A 17004-nucleotide genomic window follows, 5' to 3' on the forward strand; every position below is an offset into this window, starting at 1 on the left:
GGTTTTTTTACATCTTGCTACTTTTTATTCTTACTCTGACAATGTAAACAGAGAAGACACAACAGGTGCTAAAAGTAGTATTCACGTCACTGCTTACTCCTAGGCAACAGTATGAACTTAATTTTTCTCTGCATCTTGTGAAAAAGGAAAAAAATAATGATCTACAGCCTCATCCTCACAAAAAGCTTCTGTACTCACGAGTCTAAGTTATAAAAGACCCGTCCTGTGTTCACAATCAGATACCATCCGTTCTCAGCTGTTTCATCCAAATGAAATAAAACATTGAAATGTAGATTAGAATAATATGAAGAATAGAATCCAGACTCCAGGACACATAGTATTATTTAGTACACTAATACCTACAGGTCAATCTTTTCAAAACTCTTCTCTGTTCTCTAGCCCCTGAAATCCACAGCACAGTATGGGGAACTATTATCTTTACTATAGAGATAAATACAAGCCTTGTGACGTACCAAAGGTCGCATCATGGGCTAGTGGTCCAGCATTGTTCAGAATAATGTCTTTTTTGTTATTCTTCTACCTGATAATGGGTGGCTGAAAATGACTTTCTTCATACTTCCAAGTACTTCCCGTGAGCCAGCAGATTAGTGTATCAAACGGTAGCTCTGGACATAATGAATGTGAGAGTAGGGATGGGAGAAGACAGGAGGTTTTTGCAGAGGTTATTACTTTGTCCAGGCTACAAGAGAGGTTCCTAAAATGGAGACATTAGTGATGGTTCTATGGTCATTGCCAGAAACTGATACTGATGGGAAGCAAAATACTTTGTTTCTAAGACACAATTGGTTAATATGGTACCAAGTTACTTGTAAAAGCAGAAAGGCTGCTTTTGAATTCCTATGAAAATGTCATAGACAAAAAGCCAATACTAGATACAGGGCAGCAATTAATATCTCACAAATGCTCATATGAATGTCCCTGGGGAAAGAGAGCAGCAAAGAAATGAATTTGGTAAACTAAGATGTAGAGGGATTTGTTTTCTCTAAGTTTTACTTCTCAGTTTGCTAAGTTTACTGTGATTGGTGGGAGCATAGTTGATATGACGGCTGGCATATATACTGACATATATGAGCATATACCGTACTTCAATATTCAATTTTAGACAGAAATACAGTGCTTATTATGGATGATATGATTAAGTTTATTTTAAACCCAAGAGCTATTGTTTGCATATTAAAATGGTAGTTCATGTCTATTTAAATTTTTGATAAATCTCCATTGATGGATAAATCATGTTAGAGAATTTCAATTGTCGGCACAACCTACATTTCAATGAATCTTTGGGAATTATCCTCAAGAGTTAATAGATTTTGCCTTTATTGTGATGAAGCACTTGAGGTGCATATGTAACGAACTACCATGAGAACCATGAGATTTTTATTTCTTTGAGAATGGACCCAATCATACCTGCTTCAGACAGTTGTGCAGCACAATTATTGACATTTAGAATAAATTAATTCATAATCTCTGAATGGTGATGAAAGACTGCAAATGCAAAATATGCTGGATTTGGTGGAAGTATTGAGTTGGAGCAAAGATCAGTTTTATTTCTAACGCAGTTCATTCCATGCTGTATGATGTAAATGATTTGTATTATGCCAAGCAATTGAGCATAAAAACATCTTGAAACAATCCCATATTTTGGTAAAAGCTGAATGGGATTAGATTTTCAGTCAGACTAATGCTCCAAAGTATAGATACTTACAATTTGAATAACTTCATTTCTTTTCCTTTTTGAAAATGTAGCCCTGCAGCAGATCTTTGAAGTGTAAACTCTGAGACACAGAAGTATTAAAATAATCATGGATCTGGAGGAAACAGCACAAAAACATCCAGCACAGCTTAATCAAAAATAGAATTCATTTGAACTTTCTGTGGTCTATTGAATATTAAAACATGTCATATTTCAAATAGAAAAAAAGAAGCCTTGAGCGAAGTTCTGATCATAGTCAATGACGTTTCTGATGTAACAGTTGAATATTGGGACTAAGGATGACAGTTTCTATTCAGCTTCAGCAAACTTGCTTGTATCTCATATTTTGTAATTATTATTGTTAGGTGAAAAATAGTTGGTCTGTGCAGGAGGCCGTGGAAAAGTAGGACCTATGTGTTAAACCCCAGATGAATACTTTGGCCAAGCAAAGTATTTTTATTCTGCAATTCCTCGTCAATTTATCATGAAATTCGTGTTTCAGGGCTTTCTGTTATAGCCTATGCCCCCACACTGGGTGATATCTCTTAAGATATGTGTTTTGTGCAACTACCATGTTGTAGAATCTCTTTTATTGAAATGAGGTTTCCCATTGGAGATGTTTCTGTAGCTGTGAGAGCAGCTGGCTAATGAGCAAATTCTTGGGAACTTCTGGGTTCTTTATACCAATGTTGCAACTTTTATCAGGAGTTTTTAGCAACACTAAATCTTTCTGAAGGATGTATTTTCGTCAAAATAACTAAATTAAATATCTTGGGTTATTCAGGGCATCTGTGGTGGTCAAAAGGGTTTTTTTGGACATCAGTTTTCAGAGTCTTAAGCATAGAGAACAGTAAGAGCATGAGTCACTGAAAGAGTGTTTTGAAATAGCAATGGTGGAAAAACCCATTTTCAAACCAGCTGTATAAATTAACTATTATTGTGTAGGAATGCTTTGTGAGGAAGGAAGCACATTGACACTGTTGCTGAGCAAATGTCAAAACTGTAAGTCACTGTCTCCATTGACTTTCTTCCTGGAGTCAAAATCACAAGTCAAATCATATATCATTTATATATTTATTCTCAGTACCCCTGAATTAGGACTTCAGGATTTTCCCCTGTGAAAATCCTGCATGAATGTGAAGTGCCTAGCAAAAATTACATTGCTGCCTTGCTTCCTTCCATTGCCATCTGTGTGTGGGTGTCTTTAGGGGGCAGTATGGCAAGAATTAGAAGAACCATTTCAGAAGGAAAATATCATATTTCTTAGAGATATTGAAGTGGAAATATGAAAAAAAATACAGAATTTATTGAAGCAGTAGTGCGGTGAAGACTTTCGCAGAGCCTCTTTGTTGAACTTGGAGGCTGTATTTTTACACACTATTTTCAAATTGCTGATGTAAAAAAATAAGAAAGTAAAACTGTTGTGGCAAAGCTAATCTTAGGCAGCTTTTACTGTGTTGCAAAGATTATCAAAGTGCAACTTGCAGACACTTACTGATATGTGTATGAGAGAATGAACACATTTGGCTAATAGTGATATGCAATTTTGTAAATTGCTGTAGTATGTGATGACAATGTTACAGAAAGTTAATAAGGTTGCTTCGGATAGTGCCACTGCTACTTTGATGAATATTTTTTTCGAAGCTTGGCTTTCTTTTCAAGACATTGTAATTGTGAAATCTGCAGAAATACTGTAAGTAGTCTCTCCAGCTAGATACAATGTGTATTTGTATGTGTCTTTAAAAAATCCATATTAAATAATCTATTTTTAGATTTTAAGCATGTATACACTAATTGAGATTTATGCAAATCATAAAATTAGATGACTTTACAATTTATGCATGGAAACCTACTATAGGTAAGGACTATAAAATTATTTACAGTGGTTGCTCCTGTCTAAAAACAGTGCATGAAATAGTGTTGTCTGTTCCCCTCTGGCTCCGCCCTAACACCATTCTACTTGTCAGCCCTTTAGCTCTGGTGTCTCACCTGTCCATGTTCCCCTGGGATACTTAGAATATGGTCTCAGTATAGTCCAAGCATAAGCTTATTATTTTTACTTCTCCAGAGGAAGAAAGACATTCAAATGACCTAGAAAATGCCTTCATTTAGAAATTTCAGCCACTGCTGAATTACTGAAAAAAGCTACATTTCAGTAATTGCATGCAAATACATAGGATAAAGGAAAAAACCCTGTGCCTTGGTGATGCTTTCCCCTGAGGAGGCCTCCATCATGAAACTAACAATAAATTGTTCTTCAGTTAATTTGAAACTTGCTTGTTTATTAAGAGAGAAGACTTAGGAGGTGATCAGTGAAATTTTGTGGTGTTTCCTCAGCAGTGAACTCCAAAAAAATTGTGCTTATCAATCTACCTGTTTTCTGTACCAAGTTGTCAGCAAGATACAGTGAAACATTTAGTAGACTTAAAAAGAAAGCCAGATGAACTATTTACGGTAAGTAGCAAATTTATCCCCCAAAAATGTGTTGTCAGTTTTCCTGAAGTAATCTTGGATGAATTTGCAGAGTGAAAGTTCAAGATAGTTAGGCAACAGTGATGTTATTGTTACCCTTGTACATATGATTTCAGGAACCAGAGGATGAACTTGGGATAGGAGTCACATATCCCTTTCCTTCTTGGCTTTTCTTGAGGGAGGCTGCTCTTGCATTCATACACTGCTGTGTGCTGCACCAGGATGCATTGCCAGTGCTGTTCTACTTTCCATAAACCAGCCTTCACTGCAGCAGGGAGGGGACTCCAGGTGCTCAACTCCCCACATGGGTGTCCCACAGGGTAGCAAATAATTTATTTTCTCCTTTTACCTCCAAAACTGTTTAACATAAAAGTGTTACAGCTCCAGCAAAAGGAATTAAAAGGGGCCCAGACCAGAATGCGTAAAAGCTGAGGTGAAGACACTCAGGTTCAAATGCCTGAAAACTACTTGTGTCTGAGCAGAAATTTGGACTAAGTTGCCTCATGCTTTAGAGGATGTAATCAGCAGGCAGTAGAGACTGTTGTCTTCCACGTGAAGTTCCTCATTCTTTGTATAAAGAAGTTACATCGTCACTGAGAGAGACAGAAAAAATTCTTCTTTAGGCTGGTGGCTAGGCACTCACCGACGAGGTGGGGCATTGAGATTACAGAACATCTTTGTTGCCTGTTGTTTTACCGAGTACATGCTAGTGTTGAGAAGAGCATGGACACAGTTATGCTTGGTGTTTGGAGGGTTCCTGCTCTCCACTTGGAGGCAGATCCAAAACCATTTGGAGGATGGGATTTAACTTGAGACTTCCCAAAGGTAATGAGGGAAGGAGAACACAACAAGCTGCTGAATTCTTGGCTATTTTTCTCTTAATAGTACCCAAATGTGTTTGCACGTATTTGAAGGGTGAAGAGAGGAATTGTTTGAGAGAAGAAGAAAGTTGGGTCATAATGATGAGGAAAACTGAAAGTCACTTAGCTTCTAATCTTATTTTACCATTATTTAAGATTTCTGATGGATCAAGTAGGTCTCACTGATAAGCCTCCTGGGCTCCTTGCTCATCTCAGACTTTAGAAGTTTTGCTTGGAGTATGCATATAGTATTTCAAAATGAAGTGGTTTTTTTTTTCCTATTTGGAGATAAAGATTTCTCATAAAAGAAATTTTTTCAGGGCGACCTTACGGTGTTCAGAATTCTACTTATGTTTCCTGTTTTTTTCCCCCACAAATACTTTTTACATAGAAGAAGTTTTAAGATTTTGTTGTCAGGGTAATGTACAAAGTAGTCTTTTCTTTATCCATGTCACCTGAACACTGGTATTTTATTATAGTCAAACAAGATCACATGGCTTTACATCATTTTGCAGAAAAGCATAAAAATTCCTTTACAATAGAATGACTGTACTGGGTTTTCATACCACTTAGTTTTTCTAAACTAAGAATTTGTCTTGCAAATGTTTAGCATGAAGCAATGTTCTTCAGCAAGATGGTAAACGCTAGTGCTTTTTATAACAGCCTTGGGATTACAGGGGTCCCATCTGTGGTTACTGGTATATTGCCAATTATACACAGTTAGTGTCATCTGTAAAACAGTCACTTGTGGCTGTTGAAGAGATCTAAGTAGAGGATGTCTTTTGAGAAGCTTTAGAGATGAATGTTGCTGGAATGAAGCAGCAGTTCCTTTTGCTGGAGAAGACAGGGGCCTATGTGGATTGGCACTTTTAGGATAAAGAGTGGGTACAGATACACAGCCGTGATTAATTACCCTTTTAGTCTTTATGAACCAGATTTCTGTTCTGAAGCTTGGTTATGAGACAGGGTGTGACTGCAGAATGTACTTACTGGAATTTGTTGGTCAGCACTGTTGAGTGATTTCATGTAGGTATGGAAGTGGAAGAGATTTTTCACATCCTGTATTAGCTCTTTCGCAATATGAAAGTAGATGAATTTTCCTCTCTGCAGCAGAGATTCAGTAATTTGACAGTATCAAGCAACATGTTGTTCTTCAGAGGGTTATGCTAGATGGATCCTTTCTGCCCTTCTAGGCTTGAGTATTTTTGAGGATTGCTTACAGCGTAGAATGAAACTGTCCAACTCAAAAGCAGCAGGATGATTCATTTGAGGGTGTTATTTCTGCAAATTCCTGTGTCCATCTTCACTTGGGAAAAAAAAAGTATAATGCAGCTTATATTGTTTTTAAAACTAGAAAACTGTAATTACTTTTGTGCTTGAGTAGTTTCACTGAAATATGTCATATTCTCTGTACAGTTCATATTATGCAGATGAGATTTTTAAATCTGCAACTGGATATAATCTTCCTTGAGGTGTAAGGGGACTCAAAAAAATGCATGGTCCACCTCCAATTATAATAAGTCAGAAGAGTAAGTTTATGCATTTGTTTTGATCAATAATTTTAAAAAGCAAGTGGCAGAAATAAGTGTGTGAAGCTGATATGCAAATTTACTTAATCAAACTGTACTTTGATCAATGATGTCTTTCTTTTAAAGGTCAACCCATTTAAATAGTAAAGATCAGTAGGTTAAATATGTAAATGCAATCAGCAATGTATTCAAATTATCACAGTTTCAGCTCTGTTGCCACTCAAGGTAAACAATTATAGCAGATTTGGTCTATAAATTTATCTTACATTAATCCAAAAGAATAGAGAAAAGAAAGAGAAAACTGTTAAATAAAAATACAAGGTGAAAAGCATTTAAATTAGTGTGAAGTAAATCCAAATTTATTTACACAGCTGCTTTGTGTCATTTCCCTTATGTCCTCTTTTTACCATTTAAACATTTGTTATCAGCTTGCTTCTGAATGCATTTTCTGTTAGACTGAAATCCAATGCAGTTCAGTACTGACTAGAGCCATAATTTATGGGGAAATAACTCCTTGTTCCTTCAACCACTACTGTAACCCCAGCCTCAGGGAGGAGTTCCCACACCCCTCTATATTTCACTTTTTTGTGCACAGCACTACCAAGTAATGCAAACCTTCTCTTTGCTCAGCTATAATAGACACAGGGAAAAAATAAGCTGAATAATCCAGTATTGATCCAAATACGTTTTTCCATAAGTATATCAAATGATAATATAGCTATTGCTTTTCTTCCCTCTACCCTTCTGCCCTGAAATATGTGGTACTTGATTTCTTCCAGATGTATGCATGCAGAATTCATATACAAACTATGCTTCTCAAAGAAAGAAAAGAAATTGTAAAATAGCTGTGCTGATATAACAGATTGACAACATATGCTATGGTTTGTGACTGTGAAAACTTCAGGGAGAATGCAGATCATCTTGTCCTGTTCACCGGTGAAAGCCCTTTCTTGCAGAGTTCAACTCTCCGTTAGAGACAAATTTGTGTGAGAAAACAGCTAGTGCTGAGAACCTGATAGGCCACCAGCCTTCACAATCTCCCTGCTCATCTGATCCAGTTTCTGTGTTTCCAATAATTGAATCATTGTTGAGAAATGAAATCGCACATTATATTTTTTTCAGACACTCATGACCAAGGATTTTGAAGTGTGTATCAGTAACTAAACTTAATTTCCTGAGGTATTGCCATGAAGGAGTGTGACAAAGCCATGGTGTTGATGATGGAAGTCAAAATAACACAATTCCCTCCTCTCTCAATGAAAAAAAAAATGAAACAATGGAAGTGCAATGCTCTTTTCTTACTAATTTAGTAACAGTCTTGTCTTAAATTTAGAAACTGGTACTTTCTAGTGTAATGTTTATTACATTTTCCCTACTGTGAGTTGCCCTGCATAAAATTCTCCAGGTTCCTAAGTCTGGGTGGTGGTGAAGCACTGAAGGTGACCCAGCTGACCAAGGGACTCCCTCAAGGGAGCTCATAGATGATTTGCTGCTGCCTTTCAGCAAACAAGCACCCACCCAGCAGGCCCAGCTTCCTGGCTTTCACAGTGTAGGACGAACATCGCAATGGTTACGTTGCTCTTGAGAGTTCAGATGGCAAAAGTCTTGATGAAGATAGAGTAAGCGTTTGCTGGATTGTCAACAGGAAATCCCTCTCTCAACAGGAAAACCCTCTCTTGGAATCAGTAATGCAGGGGAGCTTCCAGTGTCCCTGTCTCTCTTCATTGTCTGTAAATACTCTTAAGGTGTACAAGTGAAAAAAAGAATAGATGTTAGTTACTAAACCAAGATATTAGCAGTAAAAGAGTATTTTTTTGCAAGGTTGAACCTGTCTCCTTACGAAATAAGAAATCATTGAGTTAATTTTCTCAGTGGTCTCATGGTTTGTGATTCTGATTAGTAAAATATACTTTCTTGCAATTTGAATCTTCTTCAGCTAAATATGTTTTTGAATTTTTAGAAAGGTAAAGCATTTTGAATTTTTATTTTGATTTTCTTTTGCAGAATTACTGTCATATCTTTTTGTTGTCAGATCAAGGCTTACATGGCTCCTTGCATCCATGCATTGCAAAAAATGGATCTATAATTCCTGTGAAATTTTCTATAGTTCAGAATCAACACCTTTTTGAGATGCACTCTCTAAAGACTTGTTTAAAATAAGGGGTTTGTTCTTGAAAGCTAACCTTAGCATTGCCCTGGCCTTTATGACTTTGATTTGGAAATTAGCATTACAGAGTTCAGAGAGCACACTTTCCTCAAAAATATTTTCTTAAGATTCTGTGACGGCTTCAGCAACTGCTATTTTTGGAACATTTCATTTAAAATTAATCGCTTGTGCAGTTTGCAGCAAGTACATTTTACAAAGAACATGCTTGAGTCTTTTTTTGTTTGTATATGAATGTAGGCATATTTTTGCCTCTTTCTTCAAAGAAGTTGAAAGTCTGTCATATTTTTGGACTTGAGTAAGATCTTGTGAATTTTACTGCCTTTATCTGGATAGATGCTGGCATTTAAGGAATCTCACTGTTGGCCCAAGCTTGGAGTCTAAAAAAACCTTTTTTTCAAATGTTTTCTGCTTGCTCTCACTTTAATTTATTACTACAAATATCACTTTGCCTTGTCCAGTTTTATTTGCTATAGAAATTGGCATGACAATCGAGGGTTCCTCTGGGATTTCAAAATTCAGTTGGCAATTTAACTTCAGTCTTCTGCACCTTACAGATCTAAAAGCCAGCTTGCCTTTTAGCTGCCTTCTGGAAGTGAGGCAGGGAGACTTGGAGAACTTTGCTTGAGAATCTACTTTGAAAATGTTATTATTGGGGCTTTGTTATAACACATACCAGTGACTGGCACATTAAACAGTATACAAAAACTGAGTATCTTTTTGACACGGCAAACATTTTCTATTTTTTGTTGCTGAAGTTTTCCTTTTCAGGAGAGTCCAATACCAAGGTAGTGGCTTCCATAAAATGTATATAATCTGACTAGATTTTCTTTTTGATAGATTTTTGGTGGTAAGACAGATTCAGGTTTGAAGGTTAAAGATGCTTTATCCTATAAGTACTAGTTCTTGTTTACAAATAATGGAGTCTATATTCATCCTAACACTTGGATCATTATTCCTGTAGATGTGAAGTGTGGTATATGAAAAATGACATGAATTTACTGGTCACCAGATTTTCAAAGCTAGGACTCAAAGGAAATATTGTTTTCCTGTAAAGCATTCACCTGTTTTGCTGCCTTGTTCTTTTCCTGAGATAAGAAATTATAGTAATGGTTTTGCTGTTAGAAACACATTTGCATAAGTAATAAACCTTAGGAAAGGGCACAGGAATGATTGAATGAAATCATTTTGTTGATTAGATATTAAAAGTAGCAGCTAAAAAAACACACAGCAAGCTATACAAGGTAATACCTTTATTATTCTTTTTAGGACTAGAGCTGGCCACAAGATCTCCCAAAGGAATATGAACTGATAAATTTCTCACTTGTGATATGACAAATTACTTGCAACTTTGTTTTACTTGAATAGCCTTCACACTAGAAGGAGAGTGTTCATGTTAACATTTATTTGCCTGGGCTTTTGTCATTGAAGTAATACAGCTGAAATCGTCAGTGTTCGAATGTGATAGCTGGCTTAAACTGTTCTTCAGGCTTTCGCGTACCGGGGGAACGGCTTCAGTGTGAAATATGAATAGAGTAGTAATGATCTTTCAGAATCATATGATGCAATTGTCAAGAAATCCCGTTTGCCACTATTATTTATAATAAGCCAGAGGAAGTGTAACACATGGAGGTGAAATTTCTGATGTGTACACCACGTAAGCAAATGTGATGTCAGGAGCTGAGAACTGAGGAATGTGGTGTGTCCCTGTAGGAAAGTTTTCAAAAGAGGTAAAGAGGAAAGAAGTATTTGAAGGTGAGATAAAAAGAATAGAAAAATTCTTATTTAAATTCTTTTATTAATTCTCATATGGTACCTGAGGTTTGAAGGAAGCCAAAGTTAAGAATCAGTATTCAAAAACGTCATGTTGCTTTTCTAATTACTTTTGTCTCTGACCTTTGAGGATTTAGGAGAATATTTAGGGCTGACTAACTTCTCTAGTCAGCTGACATAAAAATATGGCTAGGCTAGGAACTGCGTCATTGAAGTCTATGAAGTTTCATCTTATAGTATGCTAAAATTCTTCCTTCAGCATCAGCCTCATTAAGTTCATATATATAAATAAAGGACAGAAATTATATTATAAAAATGCATGAAAATAGGGTATTTTGAGATAGGAATATGTCTGAAACATTTTGTACACATCTAACGGCATGCAAAGGTAAATTGTCTCATTTAAGAAATAATTCCGTGTAAATGCTATGAGAAATGGTGCCACTGGAGTCTAATATCTATTAAAATTTAGACTATGTAACATAGTAATGAAAATCTCTGCTCTCGACATGGTTGTAAAATCTCCACAGTATTTATTGTTCTGTAATCAATTTAGTAATGCATACACACATGAAAAGTTATTATATAATCAACTAGACTTTGTAAAATACATGATAAAACTATTCACTAAGTGTAATAAAATAAAAGCTGCAAAATTATATTCTTTAAAATTAAGAAAGTAAGGAGAAATAGATTTTCTTTTTTTCTCTGAGATGCTTTTTTAAAATATTGTATTCATTGCCTTAAGAAGACCAAGGGAAATAATACACTATGGGAAGTACAGGAAGAAATCTGAATCTAGGGAGTGACAGGGGAATTATCCTGAACATTCTAATGCTATGTATTATTGTCCATTCAGGGGATTTTATTGTTTGGTTTATTTATTGGTTCTATAAGGAAGTATTGTGTGACATGTCGCTCTATTGTTGTTTGTCTGAACTGGAGGCATGATGCAACCGTCACGAAACACAGAGAACACGCACGTAACCCTCTCTTAGTGTTTCGGTATATTTTTCCCTTAAGCCAATTTAGTTATTTAAAGTTGCATAAATCATGAATGTGTTTGTCTTTTTGTCTGCAGAACTGCTTCATAATTTATTTTGTAATTCATACTTGCAGTGGTTAAGTCCAACTGTAGCTTTCAGTCTGAAAAATAAGATCGACTTCAGTTTGTGACTTGGCACATAGAATGCGAAGTGTGATAGGAAGTGCATGGCCAAGAGGAGCAGAGGGGGTTAGGAATTAGAAGTTAGGGTTGGAAAAAACGGCAAAAACTCAGTGCAAAAACCAGCAGGGAATCTGGTATCAAAGGTGTTAAGAAGCGAGCAATAACATGGGACCTTAAAATAAGGACAGGAAATTAAATAGGAAGAAATGGATAGGCAGTAAATGAAGGGGTACAGAAGAAGTGATAAGGAAAGAGCTTTAGCATCAGGGGAAAAATGAATTCTGTCAAGACCTTAGCCGTGAGGCGGAGTTTAAAACATTGGTGGTACACGTTTAGGTAACTGAATATGCTTTTACTGGTAGCTAGCCGAATGGGTTGAAAGCCATTACAGCAGAAGTGATAGTTAAAGATAATAAAATCAGAAAGCAAAGTTGAACACAAACTGCAGCTCCTAAGAGGAGTTCATAATGCCATGTATTAGTCCCAAGGAGTTTTTTAAGCCTTCAGCATGGCCTGCAGCATATACTCCACATATTGTATAATCCCAGTGTGTGTTGCATTTACATTTTCTATGCTTCATTTGTAAACTAATTTGGGAGGTGGGAAAACTTAGTATTAACTTAATAAAGTGTTCGTTTTTCTATGTAAATTCTACACTAATGTAATTTTTGAAATGCAGGCTATTATCATACCCTTAATGCACTTCTATTACATTTTATGAGTCTTGGCCTAAAGAAAGGAGTGGTATGTTTCTTTGCTAAAAGAAAACTTAAAAAAAAAGAAACAAAAAAAAATTAGAATGATCTATTTCTTTCTAGACAAAATGAGCAAAATACATCTCTCTCTTTTACATGGTAGAACAATATTAATTGGCCTATGGAACTGAAGAATAGGAAGAGAAAACTTACTAATCTAAAAATGCCTGTTGTTTTGTTCCTAGGTTCAGACATTGTTCAATGGTTAACGAAGAACCTATCTATAGAAGACCCAGGTAATTTCTCTTTTTTCATGTCTGAAAATTCTAGTTTGTCTTTTTAAATGATTGGGCCTGGCTTTGTCTTCTGTTGCAGTGCGGGTGGCCAGGCAGCATTTGACCAGTATAGTTTCAATAGCAAAACAGACAGCATCAAATCTTAGAAAACTTTGTTAAGAATCTGAGGATTTTGGTTATCCATTTTATTGGAGCAGGTACCAGGAAACAAGATGATGGCCAAGAATTAAAATGATAGCTGCTTTAACTAGTAGAAGGTGAGTTTAGGTTCTACTCCATGAGGAATTTACCCAGTGTCATGCTAAATAGTTCGTTAAACATGTGCCGTTTTCTTAACAGAATTCTTCAATATGTAAAAAAATCAATAGAATTAATGAAATACACTCTTGTACTGTTACGAGAGCTGCATTTCTATTCTTAAGTTTGGACACTTTTATAGCATCTTAAACAGAAAGTAAACTGTAAATAAAATCAGTGTGGTGAGAAAGAACAGTTCAGCGCTCGATCAGCTGGGCTGGAATGTGAAAGTAAAGCTTTGCTTCGAAGCTCTGCCACAGGTTTCTTGTGTGGCCAGCAGCAAATGCAGTTTAGTGCGTATCTGATATTTATTTCCCTGATTTACAGGAATCTTGTTACATGATCTGAAATTTTGCGGAAAGGAATGATTTCTAGTAGAAAAAGCTGAATGGCAGAAACAAAATAATCTGTAGAAGTTCCTGTTACCTTTTGGTTAGGGGAAAGATAATCTTCCTTCTTTAAAGCATGATCAAAAATACTTATTTTTCCTCTCTCTTTTTCAGACTTTTGGGAATGGAATTTATGTTGTTTTTTTTTTTTAATTTAAAAAATGTGGTTTTCTGTCATATTAGAAATCAAAGTATGATCATTGTGGAATTCCAGCAAAAAGTAAAATCTGTGTCTTTAAAATTGTGACTTGAATAATGAGGAACTACTATAAATACATAATTCAACCTTTGGAAGTAGCCTGTTCACAACTTATTGATATGTTACATGAAAGAGATTACTAATTGCTTCCAGTTTTATGTAACTTTACACAGTGTCATATGTTTGCTTCCTGAAGATAAAGTGGAGGTTGCAAGAGACCTTTGTGTGATAGTGTATTTCTCAGTTGTCAGCTATAAAACACTCACCTATCTATATTTATCAGAGTTCAAAAGATTGCCATTCTGTGTTATTTGATATGGAAGCTTAACCTTTATTTGTCAAACAAGAACTGCAATACCGGGATAGACTGTCATTCAGATTATCTGGTTGTTGCAAAATTCAGAATAGAAGAAACCTTAAACTAAATGGGAAACATGGTTCCCTGTGTTGATATCCAATTAAAATCAAACAAACACACAATCTATTGACATATGTAACACGAACACCACAGTAATTTAATTTAAGATGGGTTTTATCCTCTCAGATTGCATGGGTGGAAAAAACTGTCCACAATGAGAAAAATGTTTTATGCATGTCGGTCCTAGTCCAAAGTCAGCTATCTGGAGCTGGCTGAATGCAAATCTTCAGAAGGCCGATCACCCTAAATGCTGCCTGTGAGTAGTACTCAGAATTGCCAGATAGCAGTGAACCTGAGAGATGGTGAGCAAGAGCTATTCAGATGTAGAAACTTCTGACAATATTCTGTTTTGTAAAATCTTTCAATTGTGTGACTTTTTGTTCCAGTTCTAGACAACACAATATAGGATTTCCTGTGGAAAAGCCCCATATTTCTGTGAACCGTTGTCACCATAATTTGGATTTCCAGTATCTTCTGTCTGCTTCTAACCAGTGTGTCAGTGTTTTATTATGGCTGTCTTTTAAAACTCCCCCGTAGGGTCCTGTTACAAAGCTGTTGTGAAGCTATGCAATTTTGTGATGCAGAAATAAGTAATGCCTGTGTTTGCACTGAAAGTTATCATCTCCATCTAATTCTGATAACAGCAACATACCTGTAGGAGTAACATAAAGTAGACCTTGGTTCATGTATTTTAAGAGTATATTCTACTCTAACCAGAAAAATTTAAGGACTATTTACACACCTCATCTATCAGTGCTGTGAACTACTCATGCGAGCAAGACATGCAAATTGTGATTTAAGGGATAAGTAAACAGCCCAGGTTAAAAGGGACCTTGAAGGATCATCTGGTGCAACCTTTCATGGGAAAGGCAGCCTAGATGAGATTATCTCGCACCCTGTCCAGTCGCATCTTGAACACCTCCAGTGATGGGGACTACACCACATCCCTGAGGAGATTGTTCCAGTGCCTGATTGTTCTCACTGTAAAATATTTCTTTCTTATATCAAGATGAAAGCTCTCCCCGTGCAGCTTGTACCCATTGCCTCTTGTCCTCTCCGTGTGGCTCCTTGTGTAGAGAGCCTGCGCCTCTTTGCATCTACCCTTTAAGTGCTGGAAAACTGTGATGAGGCCCCCCCTGAGCCTTCTGTGATCTCCAGGGTGAAAACACCTAACTCCTTCAGTCAACTTGTTCTTTAGTAAAACAAAGAACTAGTAAGAAGGAAGTGGCACTACCATACCTTAAAAGAATGTCACAAAACAGAAGTCACATTTTGTAGTGCAATTTTTTTCCTTTGTTTTGCATAGGGAATACAACTCCAATGCCATTTAAGTGGCAATGAAGAAGGCTGCTTTATGGATAGTGGGAGAACAAAAGACAGGAGAAGGTCTGGCAGCAATATGTGCTTTCACTGTGTTAATATACGTAAAGCTTTTAGTTGGAAACAGCAAATTCAAGTAAAAATAGTTACAAGTATAAATTGCCAGTCAAAAGATCCTGCACATTTTTCATAAATGGAAAATCATTTTCTGTAGAAGATTTGAAAGATTTTTAGCTTGCTGCAGTAAGTCTCCATCAAGAAAATAAACTGGAGATGATGGGTGGATTCTGCTAAATGATGCCACATTTGAAGTTGTTTTAGTGGAGCAGAGTAGAGCTTGTGCCCAGAATAGCTGTGCGCAACGTACAGTTGCTTATGTTTTATAAGTACATATTGCTTTTCAATATGTACTTAAAAAATGCTTGTGTTTCAGCCTACAACTCATCTGTAAAATTTTAAGGAACAGAAATTATCTAAGTTATTTTTAATGTGGAAGTTTAATTCAGTCATAAAAATAAGCCTGATATCAACCCAAAAAGAAGCAATTAACTGAGTTTACAGAACTGTAAGGGTTTGTGGTTTGGCACTTAGACGTGTGTTTGTTGAATTGACCATTACAGGGTAAGTGCTGACTCTTCACTGATGGTGCCAATTACTCTTAATGCGGAAAATGTACTCTGTTTTTCTACATTGTGTTTTTCTTTTTTAAAGTGATAATTAGTGCTGTGAAATGTACCAGATTGACCACACTAGAGACTGAAGTCCTTTTAATCCTTAGAGGAAAAAATAGAACAAAGAGGGTAGATGAGCTGATTTAAAGGTGTCAGCTGAAATTGCCAAGAGACTTTTGTTTCACAAACATGCATTTCATCCTTAAGTCAGCCCATCAAGAACTTCTATCTAGGTGGCTCAGAAAGAGCCTTTAAGAGTTGATAGTATGTTAAGCCATCATCTCCTTGTTCCTTTACAGTACCTTTACTCCTGAGTGTTGCTTATTTAATTTATTCATAGCTGCAGAGCCAGTTGAATTTGGCTGAAGGCACTTCATTATTGGGTGGTTACTCTAGCAGAGCCACAGTACTGCAGCCAGCTCCAGAATGTGCAGCCTTTGCATTCAGATTGCCTTGGTCCAGCTCATTTTGGCAGTCTGTTGAAGGAGTTTGCTACTGCTCTTGGACATCAAGAATTACACTAAAGTCAAATATATATGACTAAATCAAATTTTGTAAGTTATATAACAAGACAATACCTTGAAACAGAAACCCTTCTGTGATTTTTCAACTTCTTCTAAATAGTCTTCACTTAACTGATGTAGCTAATTTGTAACTAGATACCCACCAGCAGCCATGTAAACTGTGGTCACTGATCCAGTGCAATAAAAAGGGAGGATTCAAGAGCACAACATCTGTTTGTGTTTCTTCCACCTTTCCCTCCTTTGCTTTGTAGTAAAATCTCTCTCCAGCAGCTGCTGTATTAATGATGACCTTGATAATCTACAGTACTTGCTCTAATGAGTTAGAGGAAAAGTACTAGGGGTTTTGTTTGAGTTTATGAAAGTGTACTTGAAAAATTGGTCAGCTCTAAGTTATTTCTTCCCCTTTCCCCATGCATATGCAGTAAGGTAGCAGCAAAGAGCAAGAGCCAGACGAGATGTTCTGAATGATTGCCATTTGGGAGATAGTCCCAGACAGCTGCAAGCAAAGGGGAGTT

At 36.4% G+C, this 17004-nt stretch overlaps 1 protein-coding gene across 7 annotated transcripts in view; it reads left to right on the plus strand.

Moving 5' to 3' along the window:
• RGS7 (regulator of G protein signaling 7) overlaps positions 1–17004 on the plus strand; it is a 266477-nt gene that overhangs the window by 146721 nt on the left and 102752 nt on the right. For 6 of the 7 annotated variants that reach the window (XM_068418768.1, XM_068418846.1, XM_068418925.1 and 3 more), the window contains exon 3: positions 12621–12671. The exons of the other annotated variant lie outside the window; for it this stretch is intronic. In XM_068418768.1, the coding sequence (XP_068274869.1) occupies positions 12621–12671 (51 nt within the window). The remainder of the gene's footprint in view (positions 1–12620; positions 12672–17004) is intronic. 7 annotated transcript variants of the gene reach the window in all.

Source organism: Nyctibius grandis, chromosome 1 (assembly GCF_013368605.1).
Source record: "Nyctibius grandis isolate bNycGra1 chromosome 1, bNycGra1.pri, whole genome shotgun sequence".
Lineage (NCBI taxonomy): Eukaryota > Metazoa > Chordata > Aves > Nyctibiiformes > Nyctibiidae > Nyctibius > Nyctibius grandis.